General features: G+C 39.9%; 1 protein-coding gene across 9 annotated transcripts in view; it reads left to right on the forward strand.

The window, feature by feature from the left end:
* The window catches only part of LOC118110834 (tumor necrosis factor receptor superfamily member 14), a 69,602-nt gene that overhangs the window by 12,511 nt on the left and 40,726 nt on the right, over nucleotides 1–16,365 (forward strand). For 3 of the 9 annotated variants that reach the window (XR_007032790.1, XR_007032791.1, XM_047340322.1), the window contains exons 1-3: nucleotides 9,050–9,149; nucleotides 11,172–11,255; nucleotides 11,969–12,103. The exons of 1 other annotated variant lie outside the window; for it this stretch is intronic. Coding sequence is in view for 3 of the 8 variants with exons in the window: in XM_047340322.1 (XP_047196278.1) it covers nucleotides 12,062–12,103 (42 nt within the window). In the remaining 5 variants the exon portion in view is untranslated. Of the gene's footprint in view, nucleotides 1–9,049; nucleotides 9,150–11,171; nucleotides 11,256–11,968; nucleotides 12,104–16,365 lie in introns of those variants that run through there. 5 more of the 9 variants (XM_047340324.1, XM_047340327.1, XM_047340328.1 and 2 more) reach the window with 5 other exon arrangements.

Raw genomic sequence — 16,365 nt, forward strand, 5'->3', positions numbered from 1 at the left:
TGCTTCCGGCCTCAGGATCCCCTGCAGAGATGATGTTAGCTCCTGGATGTTGCTTGTGTTCCAGCACAGTAGAAGTCCCCAAACACAGTGTGGTACAAACACATAATTTACTACTGTGTCCTTTTGTCCATCTTTCAAGGTGCAGGGCCAGAGCACGAACATTGCAAGGATTGGGGCCCAGGTATTTTGTTTTGCCAAATTAATACATTTTTGGGGGGCTACATGTGCCAAAACTCATGAAACAGAGAAGTTAGTCTCGCCTAACTGTATGCAGCAATAACCTGAACCTTCAGACAATGACATTAGCCCCCAAGAACCATCTACATACCAATTTACCCAGTTTACAGACAAATAAAAGACAACTGTTTGTTACTAAGCTTGAAAGACTAATAGTCTGTGGCTGAGTGGGTATAGTGGTTATCACCAAACAGTAGGTCGGTGGTTTGAATCCCAGAAATGCAGTGTCCTTGGGCAAGATGCTGAACCCAAATGTGCCCCTCATAGATGTCAGGTGAATTTTGTAGTTGCTTTGGATAAAAGTGTCTGCTAAATGACATGCAATCATTCTACACTTTTGTGAATAAATCTTCCATCAGGAGATGCAGGAAGTGACAAAGGCAAGATATGCCAACCTGTCATAGCCCAAACATTTTCAGAATTACAAACATTGTATTCTTTGATGCCACAGGGACATAACTCTTGAAGTTTGCTGGGTTCTTATGGATTGGACGGCATTTAAATGGCAAATGGCGATATCATACGTGGCGCCATCTAGTGACAATTTGTTAAAAAATACCCTGCGCACCGCTGCCTTGCTGATGTAATCTTTGGATTGGGTGCGCTTTATAGGTCAAGGATGTTCAGGTTCCTAACTAATTGAAATGACCCAGAATTATCTATGTGGCAGCCATGATCAGAAACATTTTCATCAAGGTCAGGGAAAATAGTTTAGGAAAAGACAATAAGAGGTAATTTTTTGAGGTATTATTTCTTTGCATGAGGTAAGTATGTGGTAGTATCCCTGGGGGACTCCTTTCTGTGGTTGGCTTCTCCACAAGTTGTCCCCCTTCAGAGTTAGAAGCCTACTTAAACAGAATTAAGGTAAGTGAGCTTAATAACAACAATATACAACAACAACTTCTACTAATAATAAGAATAACAATTTAAATAGTTGCAGCTCCAATTGCTGTGAGCTATATGTGTGGAAAATAGGAAAATTAAACTTGGCCCAATAACTGGAAATGTTCCAACGCTTCCTAAGAAATATGACTATCACACATTTATTAGAAGGTGCATTATAAGTGAGCTAAAACAGGCCAAAAAAACAACCTGCTTGTTGGTGAGAGACTTCTGAGGTTATTATCTGCCTTGTGTCTTGTGGTGATTCTGATTTCTTAAAATTAAACACACTTAATGTAAATCCAATTATCAAAAACAAAATCCAAAGTATCAAAAATGTTAATCAAACATTAACAAATTGTAAAAGATTGAGAGTTATAAATCATGCTGGCTATATTCAAGGGGAAAAAAATTCTAAAATGTTGAAAAAGTCACACCGTCACTAAAAGCAAATAAAGAAATACCTTTCCTTTCTGTCCTCCTAAAGGCAGGCCAGTCACCAGTGGGGAAACGTACACTTCTCTTTCTCCATTTCTCCATTTCAACTCGAAAGAACAAAATGTAAATGTGTATAATAGGCATATACATAAGTGACCCATTTACTGTCTACCTCTGGTCAAGAATATACCCAGTATCTTAGGATAAAGTGGGAACCTTGTTTCTTAATAGATTGCTTATTGACAGTAATTCTTACCTTCTTTCTTGACCTTTCCGTGTCAGCATATTCAAGCAGAAGGGCATCATGCATTTTGTGGTATATTTGGACAAAGTCGTCCAGTCTTGAAAGTCGTCTCCTTTGCAACCTTATGGCCTTCAGGTCCCACTGACTCTTCTCCATGATGCCCTGTGTCCGATTATCTTGGGTGTAGTTCTGAACAATTAAATGTAAATCTATTACATGTTTCAGACTAACACAATACATACACAGCGTGTGTGTAAAATTTGTGTGTGTGTATATACTGTATATATATATGTTTGTACACGCTTCCTCATTTAAGTAAATGGGAAAATGGGTTGTTTTGAGTGTTACTGTGTGTATATATATAAAATCGTATCATATATCTGATATATATCATATATAGAAGACAGAAAAAATAGAATGCAAGGTTTTACCTGTGTTTTTGACTTCCTGACCTCATGTGGCGCTTACTCAATTGCTGGTACGCTGGTCCTGTCCCATGACGTCCTAGATCACCTAAAGGCCATTGAATATTCATAGAAAATCCTGCAACAGTAGTTACAACTTTTATTTAAACTAACTAGCATCAGTCCAGACCACAAGGTATGTGCTCAGGAAATGTTTTTAACCACAGGCAAATTTGGTGCGTGGTACGTGTTCACTTCACCAGTGAGTCAAGTGGTGCGATCAATAATCTCTTGGAAGTGGCTCATCAAGGGTGTGGTTCCTACATCCAAACTACAAAACATTCAAATTTCACAGTCAAAGACTTGTAGGATACTATTTCATAGAAGACCACATCCACCAGTGTATTTAACATCAATACATTTAAAAATACTTTAGAAGAGACAGATATTGTTGCATTGGTACAATGTTCCAGAAGTGGTACGATACAGCGAACATCCATTTATCCATTCTATATGACGCTCAATTCAGGACAGCAGCACTCAGGCTGTCTTTCCTGACACAGAATATGTCCTGGACAGGTGCATTGATGGAATATGCTTGCAATAATGTAGACTCTGTTAAACGGTAAAAGATATAAGGTATCTAAAAATGTTTGACAACTATGACATTAATTATGTTGTTGACAATTAAATAATGAATAAGCAGCTATACAAAATTAGATAAAAGGGATTGCAGTGACCTGTTACCTGTCAGCTTCATCAGGTTATTGTTAACGGGTTGCTGAGATTAAACCATTGTCGGCATATCCGTTTCAGCAAAAACTTTTATTTGGCATACCATTATTAATACAGGTGTTGAAATGACATGTGGTTGCAGTTTGTTATGCACAGTAGGTACTAAAGTGATGTTCTCTGGTGATCATGTAGTGGTACAAATATGTTTGACATATTTCAATAAGGCTCCATTTTGATAGTTTTGACAGAAAATTTAGTAAAAGTAATGTTAAGTAGGCTGTGAATCCAAAATGTTGCGAAATGATGGGCCCACAGCAATGTATGAAAACGGTGTTAATACTAGTTTATAAAAGCTAAATAATGATTGAAAGTGTTTACAACAGTGAATAACCTAAATCGAATTTCATAAAATCCTTACTATGGGTAATCTGCCTGTGAAGTGGTACCATAGAATTGAAGCAGAGGGAGACCTGTACTGATCCCATAACCCGGGTTTGTTATATATTTTAACATATTGTGTTTTTGCTGTGAGCTTGTACACTGACAAAGATCTATGGATACTTTTATTATATACTCAATATTACCTGACGATTTGTTCGTCATCCATCTCCAAGGTCCCTCTTTTTTCCATCAAGACATGCAGGTTTTGAAAGTGCTTTGGAATATTCTTCCCAGTGCAAGGACTGCAGAAGAGTACAGTCGCACTCAGAAGAACCTCATCCAAAGTCTTCAGACTTGAACTACATGCAAGTAGGCCAAATGTGTGCATTGCCAGCTTGTAGTGTTTGGACAGTATAAATAACAGTTATTATCATCAGTAATTTATCTTCTCATATTGTTCCTTATTTATAATACAATAACACATACTGTTTTGCAAGGGTCCTTGGCATTGTTCATAGTGTGACTGGAACGCCGATGAAGGAATGGGCAGGTCGATCTTTTCAGTGGGATGTCAGTGACAATTCTATAGTACTTCTGCAATAAATCTTCCAGACTTGACACCAATCATACAGAAGCTGATTACCCAGAAGTACCGCAAATATCACAGACAATCATCACAGACACTCAGATCTCCCCCATGCATCCTGACAAGATCGGTCTGTAGAGCAACACACGCAGGAAGTAGGTCTGGATCTTTCTGTGGTGTGGTCACATGTTGCATGATGCAACAGGAAGTGAATGCCCCCTTCCAATGGGTTTCTCACCACTAACTCACTTCCATAGTATGGATGACTTTGCAGAAGTTTCTTTATGGATCACATGACATTTATCTACTTTGCATCAAAGTAGAGTAATGTCATTCCTATCTATAAAATGTTAGTGTCTTCTTTGACCATAGCATCACTCCTTTAGGCTGTAAGGGACCTTCTGTAAAACCACAGTTGTCTCTATGTTGTTGTTCCGCAAAGATTTGTTGGAACTTAAAATCTCATTGGAATGAGGTCTATGCAGCTTTCTTTGGCTTGACAATATCGTTTTCAAACGTCCTTTTATTTGGAGCTTCATCCCTGCAACCAGATTCGATGACCTTTTCTGGAATTCTTAGCAAGAACTCAGATATACACTCAGGCTGGTTTGGTATCAAGAACTATCAGCAGACTTGCGTGCATCAGCACCCGGACTGGCCTTCTTTCAGTTCCTTCACATTATATGGCAAACATCTCCCCCGGAGAAGAAAACAACTGTTACCTTCAGGGTAGTTTCATCCTTGAGTTGAACATCCTGATAACTGCAGAATGATCTCAAAACAACAGTGGCCACACTCCTTGAAAATTTCTGCTGGGTCTTAGACAACAGGGTTTTCACAGAGTGTCTTTGAAACTGGCTCAGTACGGATGAATTGTCCCTAGTCCTTTGGCAATTACGTTTGTCCACTGCAGTCCTTGGAAAAGACTGCCCTTCATTTCCCTTAACCACTTGCCATTCCATTTCTGTCAATACAAAAGACTGTGGGGCTGCTGTGGCAAACCACATCAGAAGAATTTCTCCTCTGTCTCGCTGCTGTCTGTGGAGTAACCTGGTTCCTTGTCACTAACCTGTTAAATGGGAAAAAATATTATAGCAAGCATCAGTGATCGAATTCTAGGTGTTTTTGCTCAAAAGAACAAAGTAGGTCTGGCTGCCAGGCATGAATACATTTGAATTTCTAGGCCTTGATTACAGCGCTACCATGTAGTCATTTGCAGGCATATTTCCTAGAAAGCATATGGACACTATTTGCAGTTGCTTGGCTGATTTTCATGTTTTTATGGTGGTGTGGATTGGCTCTTGTGACGACTCTGGCAGGTGTGAGAAAACTCTGACTGCGCATAATTACCTGTGATGCACTGTACATGTGAGTCTGCTCTGCTTCAGTGGTGCCTGAACATGGGTCACTACGAGAAGAGTGGGTGCACAGTGTGCAACTTTGGAGGCTGGATGTAGACTACCCATCCAATCAGTATTTAGACATGGTAATAGTATTTTCTGTGCTTTCTTCCATTGGCTGAACATTTTACTATTGAATCCATTAATTGTATGGGCAAGACACCCGTGTGCTGGGGCTCATTCCCGGACTGCCACTATGTAAGGTTAACATTGCACGTTATTTACAAAAATAGATGAAATTACCTTTGTACAGGTGGACTGCAGCGAATGTCTGTCATCACTCTCCTGTGTCACCAATGATGCAACATCAGTGGGAATGTCATCATCTAGGTCTTTCTCCACCACATCCTGGAAAGACAGATGGGGTGGGATCATTAATTAAAAGACCACAAGGTTTCATCATCTTACAGTTCTTATCTCTCAATCAATTTAAGTGCATATCAATCATACACTAATTACGTAATAGACCTGCCAACATGATTCAGTTTGCGTGTTACAAAGTTCTCTGTAAAACATCACTGGATAGACCTATTTTTTAAAAAGCACCACTAAACACAACAGTAATAACTGTGCCTTTTTTACTTTCGATGAAATGTAACAATACGTACCAAAGAGGATGTGCGCTATAGAATGTAATACAAAATAATTCTATAAAAAATGACATATATAACACATCACAGTTATTGTTAACATGTATTAGGTACTTCATTACAAAAATTTGTTAATCAAAATTTCTATCAATAAATTAAAAAAGTGTTGCATTCACTTGGGCCAAAAAAAGTATCTTTTTTAAATAGAAGTAAAAATGAAAGAAGAATTACCTTCTGGTGATCAAGTACTGCCGTACGGAGCTTCACGCGATTAACAAGTGTATTGGAAACCTCCAATACCTTGTAGACATTTTTCCAAAAACCAGCTGGACTGTGCACACTGTAGTCCTTTATATTTGCACCGGGTTCAGAAAATGTATCGATAGTTGATACTATTTCTTCCAGGCGTCGTGCCTTTGAAATTAAATAAGGCAATAAAGCATTTGCATGACCAAATGTTTTGAAGCAGTAAAGGATGTTGTGTCAGTGAAATATAAACTATTTACAAACATAATGACTGGTAATGCTATAGTATTATTAAAAGTAAGATCAAAAGTAAATACTTTTTATATTGTGTGAATGTATTGTCCTTTAACACTTTCCTTTCCAAAGGTGGTAAAAGTGCAGAATCTGAAAACAAAATAAATAAGTAAACATTAAATATTTCAAAAAACAGGAGAAAAAAAAACATGATGCAGTGAGCATGTTTAGGACTGTAGCTCATGTGTAATTTGATATATTATTCTAAGAGATATATTACACACAAATCAAAGAAACAAAATCATATAAGTATGACAAACAGGAATGAACCTGAATCTCCAGAAAAAACATCCTCCACATTTATTTACATGTACCAAAATAACTACAAGGTTAAAAATCTTAGACAGCATGTCAAATCTACCAGACAATAATCACCAGTCCAGCTAAGCAGATGTGGTTATATTCTTCACTAGACCTACCATTTCACTCACAATCACAAGACAAGAAATAGGGTGAATCATCCTAAAGCTATGTATGAATCTAGACTCTGGAAGCGTCATCCGAATCCACAGGTAGCATTTGGAGAAACTAATCAAGCTGCTTGTTTTGTGCACAATTCATTAACAGCGTTGCTTTTATCCACTTTCCACAGGGGCAAGCTACCATGTGGCACGTCAGTATATCACCTAATGGCGTCCACCATTACCCAATGGTGATAGGTAGTGGACGCTGTTAAATGTATGGCTACAAACTGAAACTTCGAAGTGAAATAGCGACATTGTTTTCCAATGTCGACTCTGCTCTCCCTTCACTTAAACTTTTTCTGTGACAGAAAAAAGTTTGCTGAAACATTACAAAATCACGCTAACTGTATATCAGTGCAAGCCCAGGAGAAATGTCACGATCCTGAGCACGCAGTACCATCTCCAAGGAAAGCAATAGAAAGCCAGTGACAGTGACATACTACAATATTAAAACAAGGTCGGGGACAGATGGCAGCCAAATGGCTCGCCATTCTCCGTGGAAAGGTTATTATTATTATTTAATTCAAAGGTGCTTTATTGGCATGAAGGTTTCAAAAGCATCAATTAATTAATCTATCTCTCTCCCTCAAGCAGGTGCTTGCATCAGAAGCGGCCCGTTGTAGTATTTTATAACATGCTGGATTTTGCTGCCATCTTCATACTTACATCAATGCTGCTGTATCTGAGCTGTCGTGACATGGCGTCCCTATAGGGACTTCATGCTTCAGCTGGCCCAGAGCTGCGCGCAGAGTGGATGGCACCACTCGTGTCACTGCCCCTCGCTGGTACAGAGGAGTGGAGGAGAATGACCTGCATGGTGAAGGCACAATGCATCAAAACACCACCCAAATATGCTAATATCTTCTTTTAATAGGCCTTCAAAGCGAAAAAAGTCTGTTTGCCGATTTTCGTTTTTTCGCTTCAAAAGCACTGGACAACACAACAAGGATAAGCACAAATTACAAAGCAGACATTAACTATCAGCTGGGCATGTGAGTGGGCACTCACAACCTCTCAAGGAATCTTTTTAATCAGCTTCCAAATATGACTACATTATGAATACATTGGGCCACTTTCACAGATTTGCCCTTGAATTTTCTCATTTATTCTGCAGTAAAAATACACAAAAATTAATCTCAGCATAGTCTGAGACACCACGAACAAGAATCCACTGAAATGACTCATAACCTCTCAAGGAATATTTTTAATCAGCTTCCAAATATGGTTACATTATGAATACATTGGTCCATTTTCACAGACTTGCCCTTTTAATTTTCTCAGTTATTCTGCAGTGAAAATACACGAAAATGTATCTCAGCATAGTCAGAGACTGTACGAACAGGAATCCACTGGAAATGACAAAAATTCAAGGGGAGGCTGGCTTCACACATGACGGCTCACTTTACTGCAGTCATGACAGAGAGGCAGAAGACTACCACTGGTGTAACTAAATAATCTCCCCACATCCCCCCCTGTCTCCTGGGCCCTTATGAATTTCCCTGTCAAGCTGTGATCTTTTATCAATCATGACATAAATAAATGAAGGAAATAAAGATAATAAAATATTAATTCTAGCTTCTATTTAGAATCCACGTATTTTAGTACAACAAACAGGAGACCATGGATGTGTGATGTGATTTTGGTGAGAATACAGAATTAGAGTGAAGTCATCGAATAGTTTTGTAACATCTCTTTTCGTTGTTGCACTTTGCAGACGGTCCCTGCGCACTCGTCTTACGGCTGTATACTGAGACCACATTATTAGACGACAAAAGGAAATAAATAAAAGAAAATATTAATTCTAGCTTCTATTTAGAATCCACCATTACATAAGTATTGTAGTACAACAAACAGGAGACCTGGATGTGTGATGTGATTTTGGTGAAACACACTATTATTTTGGAACATCTCTTTCGGTGTTGCACTTTTGCAGACAGTCACTGCACCCTCGTCCCGGCTGTATGCAGGGCCACATTATTTCTGTGTGTGTCCAGCTCGGAGGACAGCTCGTATGGACTAAAGTAAGCGTGTAGCCTGTTTGTCCACCTTACTGGGGGAAAAAGTGGTGTGTGATTAAAAAGAGAGTTTCGCTCGTGACTTAATGATCCCAAGGAAATTCGAATCTGTGAATATGTTTCCAACTTGCCGAAATCTTACTGATCCAGGAAGTAACACCTTCCCTTCGCTGTGAAGTGAAAATAACTGCCTATAGACGGAACCTGCAGAAGGTCTTATCTTATTAACGACGGTAAGCAGACTGAATTTCTATATCACCTCTGAATGTTGTATAATAAAGAGCAGGAGTGAACCAGTAGATCAATCAATCAATCAAATTTTATTTGTATAGCCCATATTCACAAATCACAATTTGTCTCATAGGGCTTTAACAAGGTGTGACATCCTCTGCCCTTAACCCTCAACAAGAGTAAGGAAAAACTACTTAAAAAACCTTTTAACAGGGAAAAAAGAACGTAGAAACCTCAGAGAGCCACATGTGAGGATCCCTCTCCCAGGACGGACAGAAGTGCAATGGATGTCAAGTGTAAAGGAGAACATCAAGATAAAGGTTTTAGCAGCATTGATTGGGGTAAACATTTTGAAGTATAACTGAAGGTCAGTGAATTGGTGGATTAATGTCATTCATGGTCAAGTGTCTGAGGAGAAATACTATATATCGAGCAGTCCTGCTGCAATCATAGTCCATGGTCAGCAGCCACCATGATCATGATCCACCATCAAGATCGGATGCCACTATAGTCCACAGTCATTGTCCACTGCCGCCATTAGACCTCCATCAGCTGCCACCTCGGTCGTGGTCCACTACCAGTATCTGATGCCAACACGATAAAGGATCTGCCTTTATTATCACGATGCAGAATCCGCCATACTGGATCCACCATTACGACCTCTGATACGTGATCCACAGATCCTAATCCATGATGGCCTGGCCGCGGCCCTGGATCTGCGGACGATAAGGCAAAGGGACTCCGGGAGAAGTCAAGTCAGTAACATGTATTGATGGGATATGAATTCCTTTGATGTGATAACGATTGAGAAGAGGAAGGAGAAGCTGGGAAGAGAAGCTCCGTGTTTGTGTCCCCCGACCTTCTAGACCTATAGCAGCATAACTAAGAGCAGGTCTAAGACAAGCCTGGACCGGCTCTAACTATAAGCTTTATCGTAAAGGAAGGTTTTAAGCTACTCTTAAGCGTACAGATGGTGTCTGCCTCCCGAACTGAAAGTGGGAGATGATTTCACAGGAGAGGAGCTTGATAGCTGAAAGCTCTGGCTCCTACTCTACTTTCAGAGACTTTAGGGACGACAAGTAAGCCTGAATTCTGGGAGCGCAGTGCTCTAGTGGGTTGATAAGGTACTAACAGCTCTTTAAGATATAATGGTGCCATATTGTTAAGGGCCTTGAAGGTGAGGAGGAGAATTTTAAATTCTATTCTAGATTTAACCGGAAGCCAGTGTAGCGAAGCTAATACTGGAGAAATGTGGTCTCTTTTCTTGGTTCTTGTCAGGACACGTGCTGCAGCATTTGGACAAGCTGCAGAGTCTTTAACGACTTACTGCTGGAGCCTGATAATAAGGAATTACAATAATCAAGTCTGGATGTAACAAAGGCGTGGACTAGTTTTTCTGCATCCTTTGAGAAAGGACATGTCTGATTTTGGAGATATTACGCAAGTGAAAAAGGCGGTCCTAGAAATTTGTTTTAAGTGAGAATTAAAGGATAAATCAGGATCGAAGATCACTCCCAAGTTCCTGACTGTTTCATTGGAAGCAAGGGCAATGTCGTCTAGCGCAGCTATATCGTTAGATAATGTATCTCTAAGGTGTTTAGGGCCAAGTATTAGAACCTCTGTTTTATCTGAGTTTAATAAGAGAAAATTAGATTGTTAAGATGTCGCTGATAAATCGGCCCCATATGTTTGCTGGAACTGAAACAGTGCAACAGATAGTGTGTGGTCTTCTATGATGTCTCCCTTAAACGTCTCATTACATTTCATTTAATTGACGCTTTTAATCCAAAGCGACTTCCAATAAGTGCTTTCAACCTTGAGGGTTCAAACCCTGAACGTCTCATGTTTCTGTGGTGAAAAACTGTTTTATTAAAGACAAGAGAGCTGCAGGTTTCAACAGCCACCTGAGAATTAGAGATCAGCTATCTGTTTGCTGTGTACTGGTGTTATCATGGAAGTTTCAATGTCAGACAACTGCTGTGAACATGGTCTGTGTTTGAGTTGTGTTCAACTCTCACTTTCAGATATAGATGAAGAAGGGTGGAGTCTGAGTATACGTGAACACACCCCCACCTCTGAACACGTCAGAAGTTTGGTGAAAACTCTTGGTAAAATCACTCGTCCACTTCCTGCACTCATCATGTGATCAGTTATCATGTCAGAAATACAACATCTGCTCACATATCAAACCAACCCTGCTGTTGGTTTCACTGGGAGTTGTGTCCTAACGTGTGAATTGCAGTGAAACTTCCTGGGGATGGAAGTCAGGACTCTGTTGTATGTAGCTGAAAGGTTGTGTCTTAACCCTCCTCCTCTCTTCAGAGATGTTTTTTCGAGTTTGACGTAGATGGCTTCCTTCACTCCTCTTTCAAAGCATCTGTCTTTCCTGGCCAAAATGTGGACTTTGTTGTCTTCAAATGAACGTCCATTGTCCTTTAGATGTAGGCAGACTGCTGAGTCCTGACCTGAGTCACCAGCTCTCCTGTGCTGTGCCATGCGTTAATGAAGAGGTTGTTTAGTTTCCCCAATGTACAGGTCTGAGCATTCCTCACTACATTCAACTGCATGTACCACGTTGGGTGTTTTGTCTTTGGGGTGGACCAGCAGACAGTTAGAACTGAAGAAGGCTCTTGGATGAAACGTGAAACGTCTTCAAGAAACTCAACCAAGTCCAGTTTACCTATTTTTTAGCACTTGGATATTAATGTTACCACTCACCGAAAATTAAAGAAAGACAGACTTTATTAGATTAGCAGCAGTAATGTTGCCAGGTCCCTGCTGTTCTGTGCAGTTTGTACAGCTGAGTCCTCTTTGTTTCCAGATGTCTCCCTCTTTTTGGATTTAAAAATCATCTCCAGCCGGATCTCAGTGATGGTGACTTCAGCTCAAGGAAACTGCCAACCTGCCGTTCAACATGAATTTGAGAAGTAAACATTTGGAGGCTGCATCTTTGTTGGTAAAGTTGCGTCACACTGCTCCTCGTCACCTACAGTTCTGCTCCTCTTTCCTCTCTCTGTCACTTATTAGCTGTTTTGTAGACATGTCCTGCGGAGGATCTCCGGAGAATTGGGGACCTGAATTTCTCTGCAGTTTTCCTTTCACACATGCACAACGCAGCAGGAGATTCTCCGCTCAGACAAGTTCACAACAATCACAAATTCCTTGTGGGATTCAAGTGAGGGGGGGTGCAGCAGGCAGAGGCAGAATGTGACGTATTAATCCCTCTGCGGAGATCACATGATTTTGTTTACAGCACATTCGCACTGCTGTCAGCTCTTATCACAAAGAAAACTTTTGACATCTTTGTCGGTGACAGCACTTCTTCTTTTTATTCATTTTTCCATCTGCTTAATTGATCAGCGTCAGCAGAATTCTGACAGGCTGCACTTTCAGTCACATTTCCTAGCAGTTGTAAATCAAAGAAACAATAAATACAAAAACCTTAATGAGTGGGCTGCCCCGAAGAATCCTGACTATGGGCAGCACTAGTGTAGCTCCACCTTAACAGATGCAGACTACTCAGCTTTTCATTTTAGGATGAGTATTTGGGCTGGATACTGTTACTACCTACAATAATCTCACTCCAGAAACAATCAAACCAGTGTTGAGTCTGGGACGTTCATTGGAATGGTTTCTAATAAAATAATGTAAAGTACAACATAAAATGGACCCATACACATCCATCTTACATTTAACGAACTTACAAAGATCTTAATACTAACTCAAATGTCAAAAATATATTTTGGAAAATGGAAAGAAAAAACATTTGGTCGTTTTAGTGTCCAGTCGTCTCCGCAGGCTTGGGACATTTTTCCAGCGGGTTTAAAACATTGAGATGGGGCTGTAAAGTGTGGAGATCTGGGTTACAGACGTTTTAATGTGGCCGAGACAAGCAGCAGCCCTGATGCTGTGAATGAGACTGAAAGTGCGGTGGCTGGTTGACAGCCTGACACAGGACTCTCAGCGGCTCAGAACCATTAAAGCCCATGCATCTGAGGCTGCGAGAACTCCTGCAGCTCTGAGTGTCAGTTGCTGCACATTTCACAGATAAAAGAACATGTGAGAAAGCAGCTTCTTCAGATGCAGAGATCACCTGTAGACACCTGGGGACAAGGGTCATCAGGCAGTCAGGTTTCTTGTGAAAGAGGCTGATTAATCTAATTAAATTTTCTTTGATTAGAGAGCGTATTTTATTGATCTTTTCCTTAGTTTGTATTTGGTGAATGATTTGAAAAGGGTTGTTTCAGTAATGCAATAAACGAATTCTGAAACCTCCTCTCCTCTCCTCTCCTCTCCTCTCCCTCTCCTCTCTCCTCTCTCTCCTCTCCTCTTCTCTCTCAATTGTGTAGCTATATCCTTCTCAACAAGTTAACTAAGATGAAAACATTTTGCCCTATCTTTTCCTGAATATGTTTGGTCAAAGTCTTCTGTGAATACGCTGACTTCATCATCCAGCTGAGTATCAGAGGGGAATAGATATATCCTCTTTGTCCATCTGGTAAGATCCTGGGCGAGAAGAATGAAATGAAGTGTTTTTTATGTTTTGGCTTCTTCTGTTGCCATTAGTAAAAGGTACAAGTGCAGCGCGTATTCGATGTTACGTTATAACCTGCCTTCTCCCTCAGATGAATTTGTCTTTATTCAGCAGAAACATTTCATGAGATTAAATAGTTTCTTTTCAACAGGAATCGTGTTAAAACTACACTTTTTGGGGTTCAAGGGCCTTCATTATTTTCCTATGTGAACAGCACCTTCATAGATCTTCACTGGACTTAAAAGTGTTTACCTACGACCTGTGAGTCAGGTAGATTTCTACTTTGTGAAGTATTTACTGTAGGTTTAAAGGGCCCATATTGTACAAATCATTTTCTAGTCTTTTCTGTCATAGTTACTTGAGGGTCAGTAGGAACCCTCAAAGTATGAAAACAGTCACTTCAGACTTTTCACTCAGTCCATTCTAAGAAATGTGTTATTGAAGCGTTGCGTTGCAATGCTTCCTCTCCGTATGATGTCATCATGGAATCTGGCTCTTCTCTCAGCCCCCACCCAGCCAGTACCAGTCAGCCTCCGGTCATCATCTTGCATTACAAATACCTCAGTCAAATCCAGAGTGTAAAATGTGAGTCCTTTAAAATCAGTAAGTGAGAGCTGAGATGGAGCCCCAAGAGCTGTTCTGATGATATTTTTACAGTGTCACTGTGTTAGTCTGTTAGAATAGTTTCCTGCATACTGATCCTGTATACGACAGATTCTGGTCTGAAGATATACACTTAGTGCTGGCAACAGCGGATTCACTTTTGTGAACCTCTGAGAGAGATTCTACTGTATAGAACTGCAAACAGAACCACTGTGGATACACCAGAAACACAAGCAGATATCAACCAGAATGATACATCAAACACAGAGTCACGTTTTCTAATGCTGACTTAAAGATTCAGATTTTCAAAACTGTAAAAGCTTTGAAGAAGACAGGCAGGTTATTTAGGCCATCAGTCAATTTGTGAAACATTAAGATGATATGCAAATTGTTATTGTTTACCAAACTGTTCATTTAATTAGCTTCCCCCGGCATCTATGTATATGAATTGTCAGCGGGTAAAAGTCACTGCCAATTCATTTGATGATTTAATGGTTTTAATTTCACCCGCATTGGACTGAAAAGGATATTTGATTATCTGATAGCCGTCATGGAAACAAAAGTCATAGAATCACTCAGCAATTTGTCTTCAACAGTAACAAAATAAATTAAGTTTAATTTGTAGAGCGACTGCATATGAAGTCAGTATCATCCTACTGATAAATAGTGGGATCAGACTAGAGACCCTCTAACTTCACTCTACCCATAGGCTGTTTGTAAAAAGATCTCCACACAGTGTCAGCACACAAACAATACAGAAGTGACAGTATATTGTGGAGACTGGCTGAGGAGGGACTCACTAACAAGAGGGCTAATTCTGAAGTTACACAATTGGACTGCATGAGCGTCCATGTGGGTCTGTCATGTATTTGCATATGTTCATTGCTCATTTAGGGACCACAGCTGACCCCAGTGAACTGGCGGATAGGCAAACTCTGAATATGTCTTTAGTCATATGTAGGAGCCGTCAACAGAGGCAAGATGTAGCCAGCACCTCTATCTAGAAACTCTTACATTGTTTCAGTCAGAGTGGTGGACATGTCTCATCATGGGTTAGATTCACAGATGTCTGTATCCATTTGAAAAGTTCATCAAGAGCAATAGTAGGAGCTTTTGGCTGTGGACAGTGAACAAAGTAAGATGGACAGACAAATCTTGCTTCCATCTATCAGATGATTGTTTGGGTTGGAAAACAAATCAAATCCCATCTTCCTGTACAACTGTGATAATAATAGTAATAACTTTCTCAAAAAGAATAGCTACAGGCAGCAGTCTGACAAAATTAACAATTGGACAGTTTTGAAAAACTGTTTTAATATATATATAGTATTATTTCAATTTTCACATTTGTTTCATATATTTATTCTTACCCATTTTACTTTTTCTTTCCTACGCTGCCTCGACTATGAATTTCCTCCATGGAGGATTATTTGATAAATGTATTTAGGCATGCAAAAATATGAAAACAAATAATGAATATAGTCTAAAGAGACAGTGCAGTGATCCAGGTGTGATGAGATAAAGAATGTAAATGGTTTCTGTATCTTTGAAATGTAACATAGAAAGACAGAATTCTGTCAATATTCATGGTTATAGAGTCTGTTTGTAAGTTTAGTGTTGTGCTGCTCTACATTTCATATTCACACCCTCCATAAAAGAGAGAATTTGAACAAGAGAATGTTTGTATTTCAAAACCTCAATGATCAAATGTTGTTTACCTTTGAAATCAGACAGATGCAGTGTCAAATACCACTTTGCTATATAATCTAATATGATGTACACTAAGTAACTGTATATTTGTGTTGTACAGAACAGCACAAACAGACTCTCATCCTCTGACACTGCAGGCGTTGGAACATTTTCTGGCCAGACCGCGTGCGTCTTGTCAACCCACACACACCTGATAAGTAAAGTCTCACAGACATGGGCATTACCTGGTTTCTTACCACTTACCAGTGAATCATGGTGCCTCTACATGGTCCCTGTGAAAATGTCCCTGTCGTTCAGATGCCAGATCACTAAACCTTCAGCTGGTGCAACCAGGAACAGCCCGGCTGACCTTTGAATGTGAAATGGCAGTT

Source organism: Hippoglossus stenolepis, chromosome 6, assembly GCF_022539355.2.
Source record: "Hippoglossus stenolepis isolate QCI-W04-F060 chromosome 6, HSTE1.2, whole genome shotgun sequence".
NCBI lineage: Eukaryota > Metazoa > Chordata > Actinopteri > Pleuronectiformes > Pleuronectidae > Hippoglossus > Hippoglossus stenolepis.